This window comes from Melanerpes formicivorus, unplaced genomic scaffold (genome assembly GCF_026170545.1).
Source record: "Melanerpes formicivorus ecotype bairdi unplaced genomic scaffold, bMelFor1.0.p_v2 SCAF_4, whole genome shotgun sequence".
Lineage (NCBI taxonomy): Eukaryota > Metazoa > Chordata > Aves > Piciformes > Picidae > Melanerpes > Melanerpes formicivorus.
The window spans coordinates 17802287-17817280 of NW_027142356.1; the positions used below are offsets into that span (position 1 = coordinate 17802287).

Below are 14994 nucleotides of genomic sequence, written 5' to 3' on the forward strand. Positions count from 1 at the left end.
ATCATATATACTGTTATTCTACCACTGTCTTTCTTCTACTTTCACTCCTTCCTCTCTTCTACAGTTGTCAGAGACTGCTTAGAATGACAAAGCACAACAGAAAGAAAAAAGTGGTGAGTGCAGAATGGCAGCCCTGGCTTGCTGCCTCAAGCATGTGTTTTTGTGCAATCAGGACATGATTGCTAAAACCCAGCATTTCTATATTTTGCAAATTATCCTGTGAAAATATGTAAATAAGCAAATACCTTGATAAACTTGAAGACCATATTTCATACTTCCTCTTAAACACATTTTTATCATTTATAAATCTTTCTCATTACATAAAATAGCAATTTAGTTCCTTTGTTACACTACAAATATTCACGAAGGAGATGGAAAAGAGTTTGCACAATGCTAAAATCAAGCTATAAGTTAACAGCATCACTCTTGCACAAGTAAAGTATCATCACTAATATAAGGTAATTCTCTTCCACATATTTCTCCTCTCCTTGAGCTTTTAATTTCAAGATTTTTAGTTATGCAAGAGCCAGAGCCACTGTAATCTCTCTGACAACAGAATGAGTTACGTGTTATACATAACCATAATGGAAGAAATATACATACACTATACATCTGAATATATGTTGACTACATAAACCCAAGAACATTCAGAATAAAGATGGGTAATCAGTGTCAAAACAGGAACACTAAGAAAGAATCTCAGGCCACTCTGACATTCAGGTACAGTGACTGGGGTAATAACAGCCAACAGGGAAACATCAAGGAAACACATTAAGGGAATTAAGGGGTGATTCTCTTGAAAGGGGACATGTCTGACAGTCCAGCTGAAGTGCTTCTATGCAAATGCACACAGCACGGGCAACAAACAGGAGGAGTTGGAAGCTACCATACTGCTGGAAGACTATGACATAATAGCTATTACTGAAACACGGTGGGAGGAACTAGTCATTGTCTATTATTTGTCTAACTCTAAACTGCTCTAGGCAAAAATTTGCTTTCAACCAATATTAAGTTTGTAGGGAAAAAAACCCAACAGCAAACACAAAAAATACTCACAGCTTTGGTTTGGCAAGCACAGGTGGTGGCTCCTTTGTGGGTGAAAGCACAACAGCTGAAGGTGGGACGGATTTATCACTATTTGGCTTGCTGTTAATCATTCCATTAACTCCATGAACGAGGTGGATGCCATTTGTTTTTTCCTCAGCTGAACTGAGCTGTAGTTGAAGGGCTGCCACATCAGATTTCAACTCAGTGCTGTTTGCTTGGTGGGTCTCTGTATGTTTCTTAGGAGGATGCTCCAAAGAGCTATGTTCAGCTGGAGGAAGTGGTGGGAAATGGTGGAAATCATCACTGTTTGATTCTCTTGTCAGTGATTCCTGACTAAAGCTTTCTGAGTTGGATAAAAGAAATAAAAAAAAATATCTCTCCAATAAACCGTAGACAAAGTACATGGTACATACATGCTGTATTTTCAGTTCATTAAAGGTGAGATCTCTTTGGGTCTGTGCAGATATTTTTCTAAACCTCTTTGGCTATTCATTTTCTGACTCTGCCCCATGCAACAGGCATAATGGACCTTATGGAATAATGAACCTTATGGATCCCTCCAAATCTTTTTCAGGGATCCAGCCACTAACTGAGATTGGCAAACAACACCTGAAACAGTATTTCCTCTTCCTGAAGTCTCAGCATCATTTAAGAACAACTCATTTAAAAGTGCTGAAGGATGTATGGCATCTTTGCAAGGGCAGCTGTGTTAGTGCATTCCGCAACAGTATGCATGCAAATATATTACGAAACTGAACAACGAAACTGAACATAGCATGTGGCAGGTATATATATATATATATATTTATTTTTTTTTACAAATCGCATATGCTACCTGTGGGAGCATAATTTTATCTACTTTCATTTTGCCTCTGCTGCCATCTAGTCTCAGAACCTTCATGTTTACAAATCTGCCAGGCTTGTGGCAGACACTTTACAAATGCATTTTACACAAACAAAAATATTAAACTAGGAAATGAGCCAATAAAAACATTCAGTTTGCTTTATATGAATACTCTGAAGCTGACAAAACCCCTGTCTGACAGCAGCCCATTTTTACAAGGGAAGCAGACTGATAACTTCACATGTAAAGTATCTAAGAACAATGATAAAAGAATCCCGCTTTCTCTTTGTCACATACCTGAACAAACAATTAGTTGGGCACTGCTTGTTACTGAGCCATATTCATTTGTTGCTGTGCATGTGAAAAGTCCTGAATCTTCAGGAAAAGTTTCTGCAATTACAAGAGTGCATATCTCTTCTGGAAATAAACAGAAAAATAGGTTGCATTATAAAGTATTTAAAGTGCCATGTAATATTTTTCCATTTTATGTTAGAAGAATGGTAGAATGTGCTCATGAAAAGAAATCTTGTGAGAATTACAGAAAAGCTTCCATAATAAATGGTATTAATGAAAATAACTTTGCATCTAAAATGAATAAATTCATCAAGTTAATTTTTCAAAATAGACCTCTCTTGAACAGTAATTTTGCAGTCTCAAGTCTATGCAGTCATTTTATGCACACAGGATAGTACTAATTCGTACAAGTCGATGTATTGGTTTCCATACACTATTAATAATTGCAAGCTAAATGAATGTCACATCATTCCTCCTTTCCAATAGTTCAGATGAAATCCTATTCCCAGTAAAACCAGAAAGTATTTTGTCATCACTCTGAATTATTATTTTTTTTTTTGTTCAGACTGACCAGAATGAAAAACTCTGCATCCATAAATATTTCCCTTCTGCAGAGTTTGGGAAGATAACGTCTGTCTGTCTGAACAACAGTGAGGATGGATAAATTGAAAACAGGACAAAAGATCATTTCCAGCAACTCTGACAAGTGCTGCAATACAGATATATTCTGTGGCTGTTTAAAATCTGTTCATTTTACTTCAATATGCTACGATATATGCTTTGATTACAACAGGGCCTCAGTCAGAAAATTTGTATGAAGACTGGACCATTCCCTTTTCAGGTTAGGTCTTGCAGTAATGTTTTCTAAATAAACTCCATCATTTTATAATGGACATATTAGATAATTTAGGCATATTTTTTCCCAGAATCTTCAGGAAAAGTCACTTTATTTTATCTCTACTTTCAGTGGTATTCTAACATTTTTAAAAGTTCACAGTATACTTTATCTAAATAATCCTAGTATTTACTCAACATCCCTAGAAAATTTTAGACTTGAATAATATTGCATTGTAAGTTAGGAGTTTCTTTTGCTTGTACTAATTTTCTAATCTCAAAATGAAAGTGGGGAAGTTTTATAGAATTGAGTTTCATTAGAAAACAAACAATTTCACATTTTGGACAGTTATTTGGAATCCCACATATTATCACAAAATCAATGGAATACAGCTAATAAAAACAAGCTGAAAATTGAGGGAAAAATATTTAAAACTTCAATTTCACGTGAAAATTGTTCAGTAGAAGAGATTCAGTAAGGTAAGCTTCACTTCTTTTAGTTTAAAGAAGGAAAACATTTTCTATCACTTCTCTGTTTTCTTTCTTAACTTTCACTGTGGAATGGCAGACTACTGTCTCTAGACAGCAGACAAAAAAAGTTATGTAATTTATCCAGTTTTAATTGACAATGTATCAAAAAAATTCCTGTACTGGAAATGGACTAAAAAATGAATGACTAACTAAATATTTGGCACAGGGTTGTGTTTCAGACAGCAGAACATGATTTTTTTTTTCTCTTGGCAACACAAGCCAGTCATTCTGTGTAGCTGCAAGAGGCATGTCTAGTAATACTGTAGCACATTGGATCTTATCTGACCCAGATGAAGATTAATGACTCATGAAAGGTCTTATCAGGAAAGTAATGGGTAACACAAGCTAGGTTTTGAACTACTGAGATTGGGTTTTTTTAGAGTCTTGGTGTGTCATAAGCAGTTGAAGCTATATTGTTAACCACACGTGCATACTCCTGGATTGAACTGACTCTGGGGATGAAATATGATACATACAGCACAATAGTTTCCTGTTCATTTAACAGCAGAACTCTGAAAGCTGGATATTTCAGAACTGCAGAAGAGAATCACTCCCAGCATGCCAAGAACTGCTGTTTGAATGAGGGCAAAGGTACTCCAAAGTATAGCAACCAGGAGAATTCCTACTTTTCAAACAGCAGATCTAACTAATGAATAATGAATGTTCTTTCCATTTTTAAAGTATTTAAAATGATCACATGAGAAGGGCTGATCTTCGCTTTTCAGTAATAAAAGAATTCTCATGGATTTTATCATGATGTGGTTTGTTCACTGAAGTGGTACGCTTGAAAATTATACATGTTAAATTGCAGTAACCCTTGTCACTGAAAGAACATGTAAATTAGTGATGAAAATAATCAGAGTTCAAAATAGTCCTCTCAGGCAGATGAACGAACTACAATATGTCTGTGATCAATCATGATCATACTGGCTAAAATGAAAACATAAAAGCTCTCAAGAACTAATCAAAAGGCAGCTTGGGAAAAAAGCACATGCAAGCAGTGCATTGTCATTGTTAATTTTGTGCCCCCCTAACCAAGAATCACTGACATCTAGCTCCTTGCTAAAAGGCTTACTACCGTGGAAAGCATAGAAATAAGATACTTTGACAAAAGAAACATTCTTTAGAGGCCTGCAGATACATAGTGTGCCGAGTACAAGTATTTCTCAGGCTTTATATCCTGCCTTAATTATTTCTTTTTGTTACTGTGCTAAGTAGAATCTTATGATTTGAAATAAATAATGTCTGTTCTACTTCTCAGCAATCATCAGCCGACAAATAATTTCATCACAAGAATGTGTTCCAGAAAGCAGCTCTGAAATGCTGTTCTCAGGGCCTTAAAACATATTTAACACTTGACTAGATGAATACAAAAGCATTCTGTTCACTGAAACATGTAAAATGCTTAGGCATGCAAGTACTTGACCATTTTGTCAGTTATTTAGAGAGAAAGATTACATTTTACAAAGTAATATTTCCCCTTTATTGTTCATGAGTCCATTAGGAAGTATAATCTCTGGTAAGATAGAAAACTGTTGCATTTTGACAAATTTAGTCATTGTCAATGTGTTTACTTCAGAGTGTTTCAATGTATTACATTAAAGACAGAGTAGTTCTTGTATCTGCACCTTCATCTCCAAATGTGACCATTATTTTCCTCCACTGTAATGCACAAACAGTCCTGGGAAATAAGTAACGTCTGTTATTAGTAGTTATTGATTATAAAGCAATGAACAGAGCTATTCCTGTATATGCAGGTTTAAAGTTCCAAGTCTTCTGCTCCACAAACAGTGAGCACTCACAGTGATGGTTTCCTGGTAAAAATCCAATCAAACACAACCCTGCCATCTTGTAGACAAGTTATCTCTCATACTCCCTCTTGTTCTCCTCACCATCAGAAGTTTAACTACAGTTTAATAACAAAGCAATAGGCCCATCAGGTAACTTCTCATTTAGGTGTCTGTGCATCTTTTATATAAAGAGAAAGGAAAAAGCGTGAAAATAGAGAACACCTGAATATGCAGAGGAGCATAATAGGTTATACTATTGTAGACCAGTAGATGCCTTAACCTGCAATAATGAGTAAAAGAAAAAGGTAGTCAATTTACCTGTTTCTGATGATCAGTATTGTGTATACCCTTAGCCAGTCAGGCAGCAGTTCTGTCTCATTTAAATAAGCTTTATGTAATTTAAGAAATGAATTGAAAATGTTTTTAAGATATACAGAACTGACTATGCTTGAAGATATCTCAAACAACACTTGCTAAATATTGAGAAGAAAACTAAAGAACAGCAAATGTGGTTGTGGTCTGTACAATGCAGTTTTAGGGTACAGAACCTAGGTTGTATTATATGTAATCAATGCCTGGGACAGCTGCTATCTAACCAGTTCAGGCATAATAAATAGGAATACTGCTATGGCAACATGGGCTCTGGTCCCTAAAGCAGTGCTCAGTTTTGAGAAGAGGTCAAGGAAAAGTTTGTGCTAAAGCTTACACTAAGACAGCTATGAAGCTGTAGATGCCTAAGATGGCTAGTCTGATGTTGAGTCAAGTGTATACATTGAAGCTCAAATCAACATAATCTGGAATGTTAACTGTGATGATTAATGAACTCCAATAAGCTTTAATGTGCACAACTGAAGAGGAAGATCACCAATGTAAGATAAAAGAGTAAAAATCACATAATAAATAAAAGATCAGAAGCTTGCTTTAAATTTGGAAGTATCAACAAGACCACTTGTAGCAATCAGACTTAAGATGGGGTGTTTTGGTGAACTGGAGAAAAACACAGAATTGAATGTAAAAGTAAATACAGAATACAGAATACTTCAATCCATAATACATAATACATAAATCCACACTATCTTCTACATCCCAAGAAAAATTTCCCCCATCATCCATGCCTCAAGACACAGGCCTTAGTACTCTTTTCTCTCCCAACATATCACAGTAGTATCACAGTACCACAGTATAACTAAGGTTGGAAGAGACCTTGAGGATCATCGAGTCCAACCTATAAACACAGACCCCATTCATTTGGCTAATTGGAAATTGCTCTCTTCAAGTCCTTCTTTGCTGCTCAGCAGTGAGAAGGAGTCAGACTCCTCAGTCAGAATTCTTGTTTTCACTGAAAAATGCAAGGATCCAACATGCATGCTGACCTGCTGAAGTTTCTGTGTTTTGAACTTCATAAGCTGTCAGGAAGATGTTTGGTGGTTTGTTTTTGGTTTTTTGGTTTTTTTATTGTGAGGAGGCAGTAAGGATTTCTGTAACATTTGCACTGTATTTTCAGTTTCAAACATTACGTCAAAACAGGGGGTAGTTTTCCAAGGGAATTACTTACTGGAGTTGCAACTGGAACACAGCAGCCAAACGGAACAAGAAAACACAATCCAAGAGAAGTGATGACTATCTTTTGAGATGGTTTTGGTGAGCATACACAGTATTGTGCTTAGGAAAAAAAGCATGTACATGTGGCAATTTCCTGGCAATTTAAGAAAAATTACTTCATATAGTTTTCTTCTTCCATGCCATTAGACAATTGGTTTAATGTAATTCAATACAGTTTGTGGCTGCCTCCAGACAGCTGAGTAATGGTCAAAATATCAACAGCTGGCAAATGACTCCATGGGATTTTTCATCCTCAGGCAGCCTGTTCTTTGAAAGATTCAATGAGTATATATATCCAAAACGTCCAAGAAAGAAATACAGAGCAGGTAATTTGACAAACTGTGATGTTGGCTTTAAGTAATCTGACTAGCTATTAATTCACAAAGCAGTCTGGAGAGATTTGTGATGCAAACTGATTTCTGTCTAGACAGTAAAAGGAGTGCAAAACACATTAGAGTAGATAGAATGTACCCCCAAAAAGTAGTGACCCAATCCCCCCAGGCCCTGGCTCCCTGCATCTTAATATTTCATCTGTGTGAGTAATGACCTAGCAAGGGATAACAAATGTTTTTGAGCACTATAAAGTGTTTTTTGACATTTGGACTTTGTTTGGCAGCCAGCAATTAAAATCAGACAAAATTTGTTGTAATTTATGCAAAATTTCATGGTAGTTACAGACTTGAAAAAAATTTTAGAAATCATCACCATCTTTCAAAATTCTGAATACTCATGCAGCACAGGCATGTTGGTTTCCCTGCCATCTTGCACAGATATTCAGCATCAACACTGAATAGCAGTTGCGTGCTTGCTTATGAACAATTTCCTCTGCAGGCATTGTTTTGTCTGGCTTTTTAGTGTATGAATTACATAACATACCCATGCTGTAATTATTAAATTTCTGGTATGCACCTGGCTTCTTCTTGTAGAAAGAACAACAGCCTTCATTACATCCAAAAAACCAGAGTTACTTATTACCAATATTACTATTTATAAACCCCCTGCTGCTTATCATTTATGCCAAAAGGAAATAATTACATTTTACCCAAGCTTACTTCCACTCCCTTTTCATACACAGAGTTAGTTCCTACAGAAATACGCCAATAAGCATACTGTCATTAATTCTAGTGGAGAATAAGACACTGCACATTATTTAATAGGGCTTAGTGGGAAATGATACATGCTCAAATCTTACAGGGAAAGTATTTATCTCAATGAATCCAGGGAGAACAAAACACCAAAGCATAACTCTGTCATAGTTTTGGGTAGCAGGGACGTGCTTATATATATTAGGATAAAATTACAAGCACAGAAAAAAAGACTCCAAAATTAAAAAAAAAGGAGATTGATGTCAGGCTTTTGCTACCATTATGCCTATTAAACAGCAACAATGCAGATACTCCAATAGCATTTTGAGATGCCTTCATACTCTTGCCGTGCCCACTACCTTGAGAGTGGTACGAGATAACTTGATCTTAAATACCTTTGCCGTTCCTGTGAAAACTCTGAAATGCACCAATAATGTAAGGATCCATTCTGATTTCATTTTTAAAGATACCCAGAAACCAGCTAAATCAAAAGACTTATTTTGTAATAAATATTACAGGGGAATGTTCAAAGAATGTTCCAATGGGTTTATAAGGATATTAAAACTATCTTCAAACTGTTTTGAATTGAAAGTTACAATTTTTAAACCCTGAAGTTCGGATTGTGATTATAAACTGCCCAAGTGGTTTACTGCAATCCAAGTTTACGTCCAAGTGCTAATAAGGAGCACTTGGACGTGTTTTAGTTTCTCATTAGAGGTTAATTTGATTTCCCTGCACTCGCCTTTCCTTCATGTGGCTCACATTTCAAGCCTCTATAAATCAAATAATTCAGTCACATGTATTATGTATTAGCTGTTACTAGATGTGATGATGCTGTACACTACAATTAATAATATAAACTGTCAGGATAGAGCATGCATGTGTGTGTGTATATGCATATGTATTATGATAATGAAGTAAAATAGGTATCTAATAATTTTGTGAAGCAATAAGAAAATTGGTGAATAACTGACCAAAAAATCCACAACAAAACCCAAACAACAACAAAAAACCACCAAGCTGGTGCTTTTCCCTTTCTCCATTCCATGAGAAGTCAGAGAAAGCTGCATTTCTCTTAGGATTAATCCTTGACTACTTTTTCCTAGCCTGTATCCTCATAGCCACATTGTTACTTTATAAACATCACTCAGCTGCCAAGTCTTTTTTCCCTGCAGACAAAGACTACCAATTTGATCACTACAAGTTTAAAATGCACACCCCCCACCACCCCCAACTACAACTGCTAAGGTCCTTATTTCAGAAACACTCTTTGAGGATACCCAGGCCTTGGAGAGAAAACTTTTCTGTTACATTGTTCTACTCCATAATTAAAACTGCCTCCAAATTCAGGCGTATTCAAACATAAGCACCCTCTTAAAGCAAGGCTCAGGCAGTACCACTGTCTTCTCTACTGTATGTTTGACTTAGAAACATTAAAGAACAAATGTTTGCATCCACTTACTATGCACGAAACTACCCCAGAATATAATCATGTACAATGGGAAGATGAAGCAAACCAAGAAAACCTGTAGTTGGAAGAGCAGTTTTTGCTTTCTGAAATCTGGAACTTCTATTTTATAAATAGGCTAGAAAAATTCAATGTGCCCTTGTTTTTAAGATCAGCTTTTTCTTTCAAGATACTTCACAACTGCCAAGTTAGACTGGCAAAACTAGCATTTAGTGGTTGGGTGTTATGAAACTCTTACAAGTACAGTTTGGGTAGTGGAATTTTGTGGGATTTGTTTTTTCCTCAGTAACAAGCAAATTACTTATTTTCCGTGAACGAAGTTTTCTTGAGAGTTTAATCTGTGAGACTCTCCTTGCTGGTCTAAATGGAATTTACTGTTTAACTAATAAAGCAATTGATGTAAAGGACAGTGTAGAGTACAAAAGGTGTAATAAAGTAACATTGTCTTTAAGGGGGTTTCATATTACCAGCGCTCAGCAGAAACACACTTCTATTTATGGAGTCAGTACAAACTCAAAGAGCTAGTGAATCACAAGATTATTTTTACATACGATTCTTACCAGGTTCAGTTGCAGACCGTGGCTCTGCATATCACATCATATGGAGGAGAAATAAACAAGAAAGATGGTATTAGAGATGACAATAATAAACAGCAGTATATCGAATTAACATATTATACCGAAATACTGTAGACAAGCACAGAATCTGTGCAGACACACTGCAAAATAACAAAGATTAAATTTTCTGTTGGTAGTACTTCAGTTATTACTTCTAGCTATTCTAAACACTGAAACGTGAGGAAGAGAGGACTCCATCAAAAACTCTATACTGATAGACTAATTTCATGATCTTTCCCTGCCTTGTATCAAAAGTAGCCACTTCAGATTATTGCCTTACTTTTCTGGAGAATTCTGAAGTCTGGAGAATCTTGTATTTCAATACCCTGTCGAAACCACTTAACATGAATGGGAGGGGATCCTCTGACCCTGCATTCCAGTACCACAACTTGTCCCTCAGATGCCATGCAGTTTTGTAGATCCTAAAACATAACAATCACAATGTAAATTAAAAAGAAGCATTTTATGTTTTTGAAAAAATATTATTTTCTTCCTTTTATATTTCAACTTTATTTTATTGTGTCATAACATTTTTTTTTTAAATAGACATTTTCTGTGAGCTGTTACATCAGATATAGACTTAAAAATGACTGAATAGGGTATTTTCAAATACAATCTTAATATGACTGAAAATGGAAAAGGTGTAAAACTTATTACTCTCTACAACTACCTGAAGGGAGGTTGTAGACAGGCGGATGTTGGTCTCTTCTCCCAGGCAGCCAGTACCAGAACAAGAGGACACAGTCTCAGGCTGTGCCAGGGGAGGTTTAGGTTTGATGTTAGGAAGAAGTTCTATACAGAGAGAGTGATTGCCCACTGGAATGGGCTGCCTGGGGAGGTGGTGGAGTCGCCGTCATTGGAGGTTTTCAGGAGGAGACTTGATGGGGTGCTTGGTGTCATGGGTTAGTTGTTTAGGTGGGTTGGATTGGTTGATGGGTTGGACACGATGATCTTGAAGGTTTCTTCCAACCTGGTTTATTCTATGTAATTCTATGTAAAACTGTGTAATTCCTCAGACCATCCCAAACAGATGGTTGCAGTCTGACCTTTCATTTTTTGTCCTTCCTCACTGTGAAAATAAAATTCTACAGGTAGCTACGTGTTGATTGATTTGGTCCTGTGCTGTTTTCCAGTCAACCTCTAGCATGTGGAGTTGCCATTGAAAACCAATCAGGCAAAATTAGATGACACAAATATGATTAGGCTATATCAGATTGTGCATGGATAACTTCTCAGACAGTGTTACCGCTGCAATAAATTTGTACATACATCTGAAAAATTCAGGAAGAGTGTAAACTTTTGATGAATAAGGGGTGAAAGAGGATGATTACAGTACTCAACAGAATGGACAGAAGACAGCCACTATTTTTGCCTTTGCTATCCATTTTAAGATTATAAATCAACTATTCACTCTCCTGTGATACCTGTAATATGAGAGACAGAATCAGAGCTTTTCTGATGTGAGAAAGGAATATGATGGGGCCAGGCTAGACAGTTGTGAACAACAGGGCTTAGTCTTATGAATCTCTCAGCAAAACTACTTGCTGCTCCATATTGTCTTAGTCAACTGTTTTTCTAAAGCAATAACCAGAAATACCTTATCCATTTTTACTTCAGCTAATGGTGACTAAATAATAGTCACTTGTGTAGAAATTCTGGTTTGAAGGCAAAACAAAAATCCTATTTTCTGTTAAAGTTGTGGTTTAGAGATTTGGGAAATACACTGTTCTTTTTTTGCTGTTACCTAATTCCCAGTTCTAAACTATCATTTGGGATGAGTGTGAAAATAAATACTGTCTTAAATAATTACTTTAGAATAACTGAATCAAAGTTTAACTTCTATCAAACCATGCCTTACATTTTACAAGATATTCCAATGAAGATCTGAATTGCTTTTTTAACTAACACAGCTATATGGATTTTTTTTTAAAGCAAAGTCAAAAAACCTGTGTTATTTGTTCTTGTCAGTAGACAAATTATCATGAATGAGGCTTTGTGGTGATTATGGTGTGTAAGTTTCACATGCCTTGATTTGCTTTACAAAGATTTCTCAATAAAGGACAGCATAAGACACATACAGGATACTCACACAATTCCACTGGTGATTTTAATAAGGTAAAAGGCATAAGAACTTCTTTGTTGCAATGAAGATGTATTTTCATAGGAAGTCACTAGTACTGACAAGGATTATAAAAACTGTAGAAGTTTAACATTCTTACATCAAGGTATAGAATTTTGATATTTCCTACTGGACAGTAGATGTATAATACAAAAATCATGATGTATACAATATACCTTTGTAAAAATGGGTGCAGAATAGGTAGGCTTAGGTCCATCAACACGGTGCAGGTATGAAGTAGGGCTTTGAACCTACAAAGTAATGTAACAATGCCATAAATACAAAGAATATTGGTTTCAGTAATATGGCCCAAATACATCTATGCAATAATAGAACTCTCACGTGTACAGACTGATTATTTTATGCCTCTTCTAGCAACCTTTTTGAGTGACATCATTGTTTGACATCTGCTATGCTTCTGAAATAAAAATGCCAGCTTTAGAGTTTCTATATTTCCCATGTGAATGTTGTATCCAGTAGTTTCCTTGACGTATTTTGAGGGCTTGACTCCTACTAACGTCATTCAATTAAGTCACTTGCACTGAAGCATTTTTGCCTCCCCTGTTATTACATCCCTTAATTTCTGTAGTAATAAATAAATGCAGGTATCTAAAGGCTTATCAGAGTGAGCCAAAGGAGAGGAAAGGAATTTACCATGAACAGTTTAACAGAGATTTTGATTTATAATTTAGGATCTACGTTCAAACTCTAAGTCACCCACAGTGGCTTTAAAACAGCATCAATTAATGAACAGTAAAATTTAATTTTCTCTAAAATAATTAATTACTTTCTAACAAAATCTAAAACTTTTCCTAAAAAATCATTGTAGGCATCACTTTGTATTATATTCTTTTGGAATTGGACCAAGTCACACTTAAGTGATATACTCAGTAATTTTCAATATACCAGATCTCACATAGGTACTGCACTGGTATACACTGGGTAAAAATCCACTGCTTTTATGTCCTATTCACTAGATATATACTTAACATTTGGAAAAAAAAAAATTCTTAATGTATCATAATTTTATGCTTCAGGAATATAATTCCTCAAAATGACAGAATTTTTTGAGACTTGCAAATTCTGAAATTTTTTAAATAATATTTTTTACTAATTAAAAAATTAATACATAAGAATACCTGCTGACTGGGCACAGAGATAGGTTGAATTACAGCTGTAGTGACTCCAGATTTTGGTGTTGAAGATCCTATTGTTAAGGAAACAGATGTGGTTTTCTTTTGGGCCCTGAAAAAAACCCAGAAAAAGAGCAAGCAGTTGATAAGATCTGAAATCAGAATATCTTAGTCTGTAACTGATAAGATAATGTATTTTCTGTAACTTTAAATATGTCATTATCAAGCTGTAAGAAATCAGCATTGGAGGAAACTGGGGTAGAACGTAATCTTTGGCTAATTTACTCTTTGGCTAATTTACTCTTTGGCTAATTTACTCTTCCACATCTTTGAAAAATTTTGAAGGCATAGCCTAAAACAACCACAACATCCCCTAAAAAAGTCTTGATTTAAGATACAAACTAAATGTATTTTATTTCTTTAATTGTAGACCTCTGCATGCTTTTTTGGAGGCACAAGTCTGCGTGATTACAAATGAAGTCTTGGTTAACCTAAAACTACTTCTGAATATGAAAAGATGATGCCAAAAAGAGTTGGCAGGGTAAGACTTCTATGACAGAACAAGCATATTAATACAAACTAAAATTATATTACTACACATTTATATCACATGACAGTAGGAGAAATGACAAAACATGCATGAATATGCTCCAGGTGCTTATTCATACCTAAAACCATTGAAGATTTTCCAGTGATCCTTATTAAGAACATTTACACAGCATTGGTTCGACTTTGTATACTTACTGTGGCATAGCTCCAGATTTTGATTTGAAACTTAAACTTTCAGTCTCTGAATCTGTGGAACTGGCACCTGGAAAAGAAAACATTTTTGATAATCTCATACCCTTTTACTGATTTATTTAATATTGACATTAAACTCCCCCCACAACCAAACTGTGCCACCTTTGCCATTCACTTCAAGAGTTGTGAACACTCTAATAAGCCGCTGCCTATTGTCTTGTCTGATGAAACAGTGTAACTATGTATAGAATAGAATATAGAATAAACCTGGTTGGAAGAGACCTTCAAGATCATCACGTCCAACCTATCACCCAACACCACCCAATCAACTAACCCATGTAACCAAGCATCCTGTCAAGTCTCCTCCTGAACACCTCCAGTGACGGCGACTCCACCACCTCCCCAGGCAGCCCATTCCAATGGGCAACCATTCTCTGTGTAAAACTTCCTCCTGACCTCCAGCCTGAACTTCCCCTGGCACAGCCTGAGACTGTGTCCTCTTGTTCTGGTGCTGGCTGCCTGGGAGAAGAGACCAACCTCTGCCTGTTTACAACCCCCCTTCAGGTAGTTGTAGAGAGCAATAAGGTCACCCCTGAGTCTCCTCCTCTCCAGGCTAAGCAGCCCCAGCTCCCTCAGTCTCTCCTCATAGGGCTTGTGTTCCAAGCCCCTCACTAACTTCGTTGCCCTTCTCTGGACTCGTTCCAGCAAGTCAACATCCTTCCTAAACTGAGGGGCCCAGAACTGGACACAGTACTCGAGGTGTGGCCTAACCAGTGCAGTGTACTTCAGACCATCACAGAAAACATGTCAATTCAATTGCAAACTCTTTTCCTTAAGGCTTTTAGATGTCTTCCTTCATATTGAAGCAAAAAAGGAAAAAAAAAAAAAA

General features: G+C 36.1%; 1 protein-coding gene across 1 annotated transcript in view; it reads right to left on the reverse strand.

The window, feature by feature from the left end:
* The window catches only part of PALLD (palladin, cytoskeletal associated protein), a 180798-nt gene that overhangs the window by 108731 nt on the left and 57073 nt on the right, over positions 1-14994 (reverse strand). Inside the window, 7 exon segments of the mRNA XM_068137130.1 lie at positions 1057-1390; positions 2189-2308; positions 10056-10079; positions 10393-10534; positions 12408-12482; positions 13371-13476; positions 14109-14175. Coding sequence (XP_067993231.1) covers positions 1057-1390; positions 2189-2308; positions 10056-10079; positions 10393-10534; positions 12408-12482; positions 13371-13476; positions 14109-14175 — 868 coding nt within the window.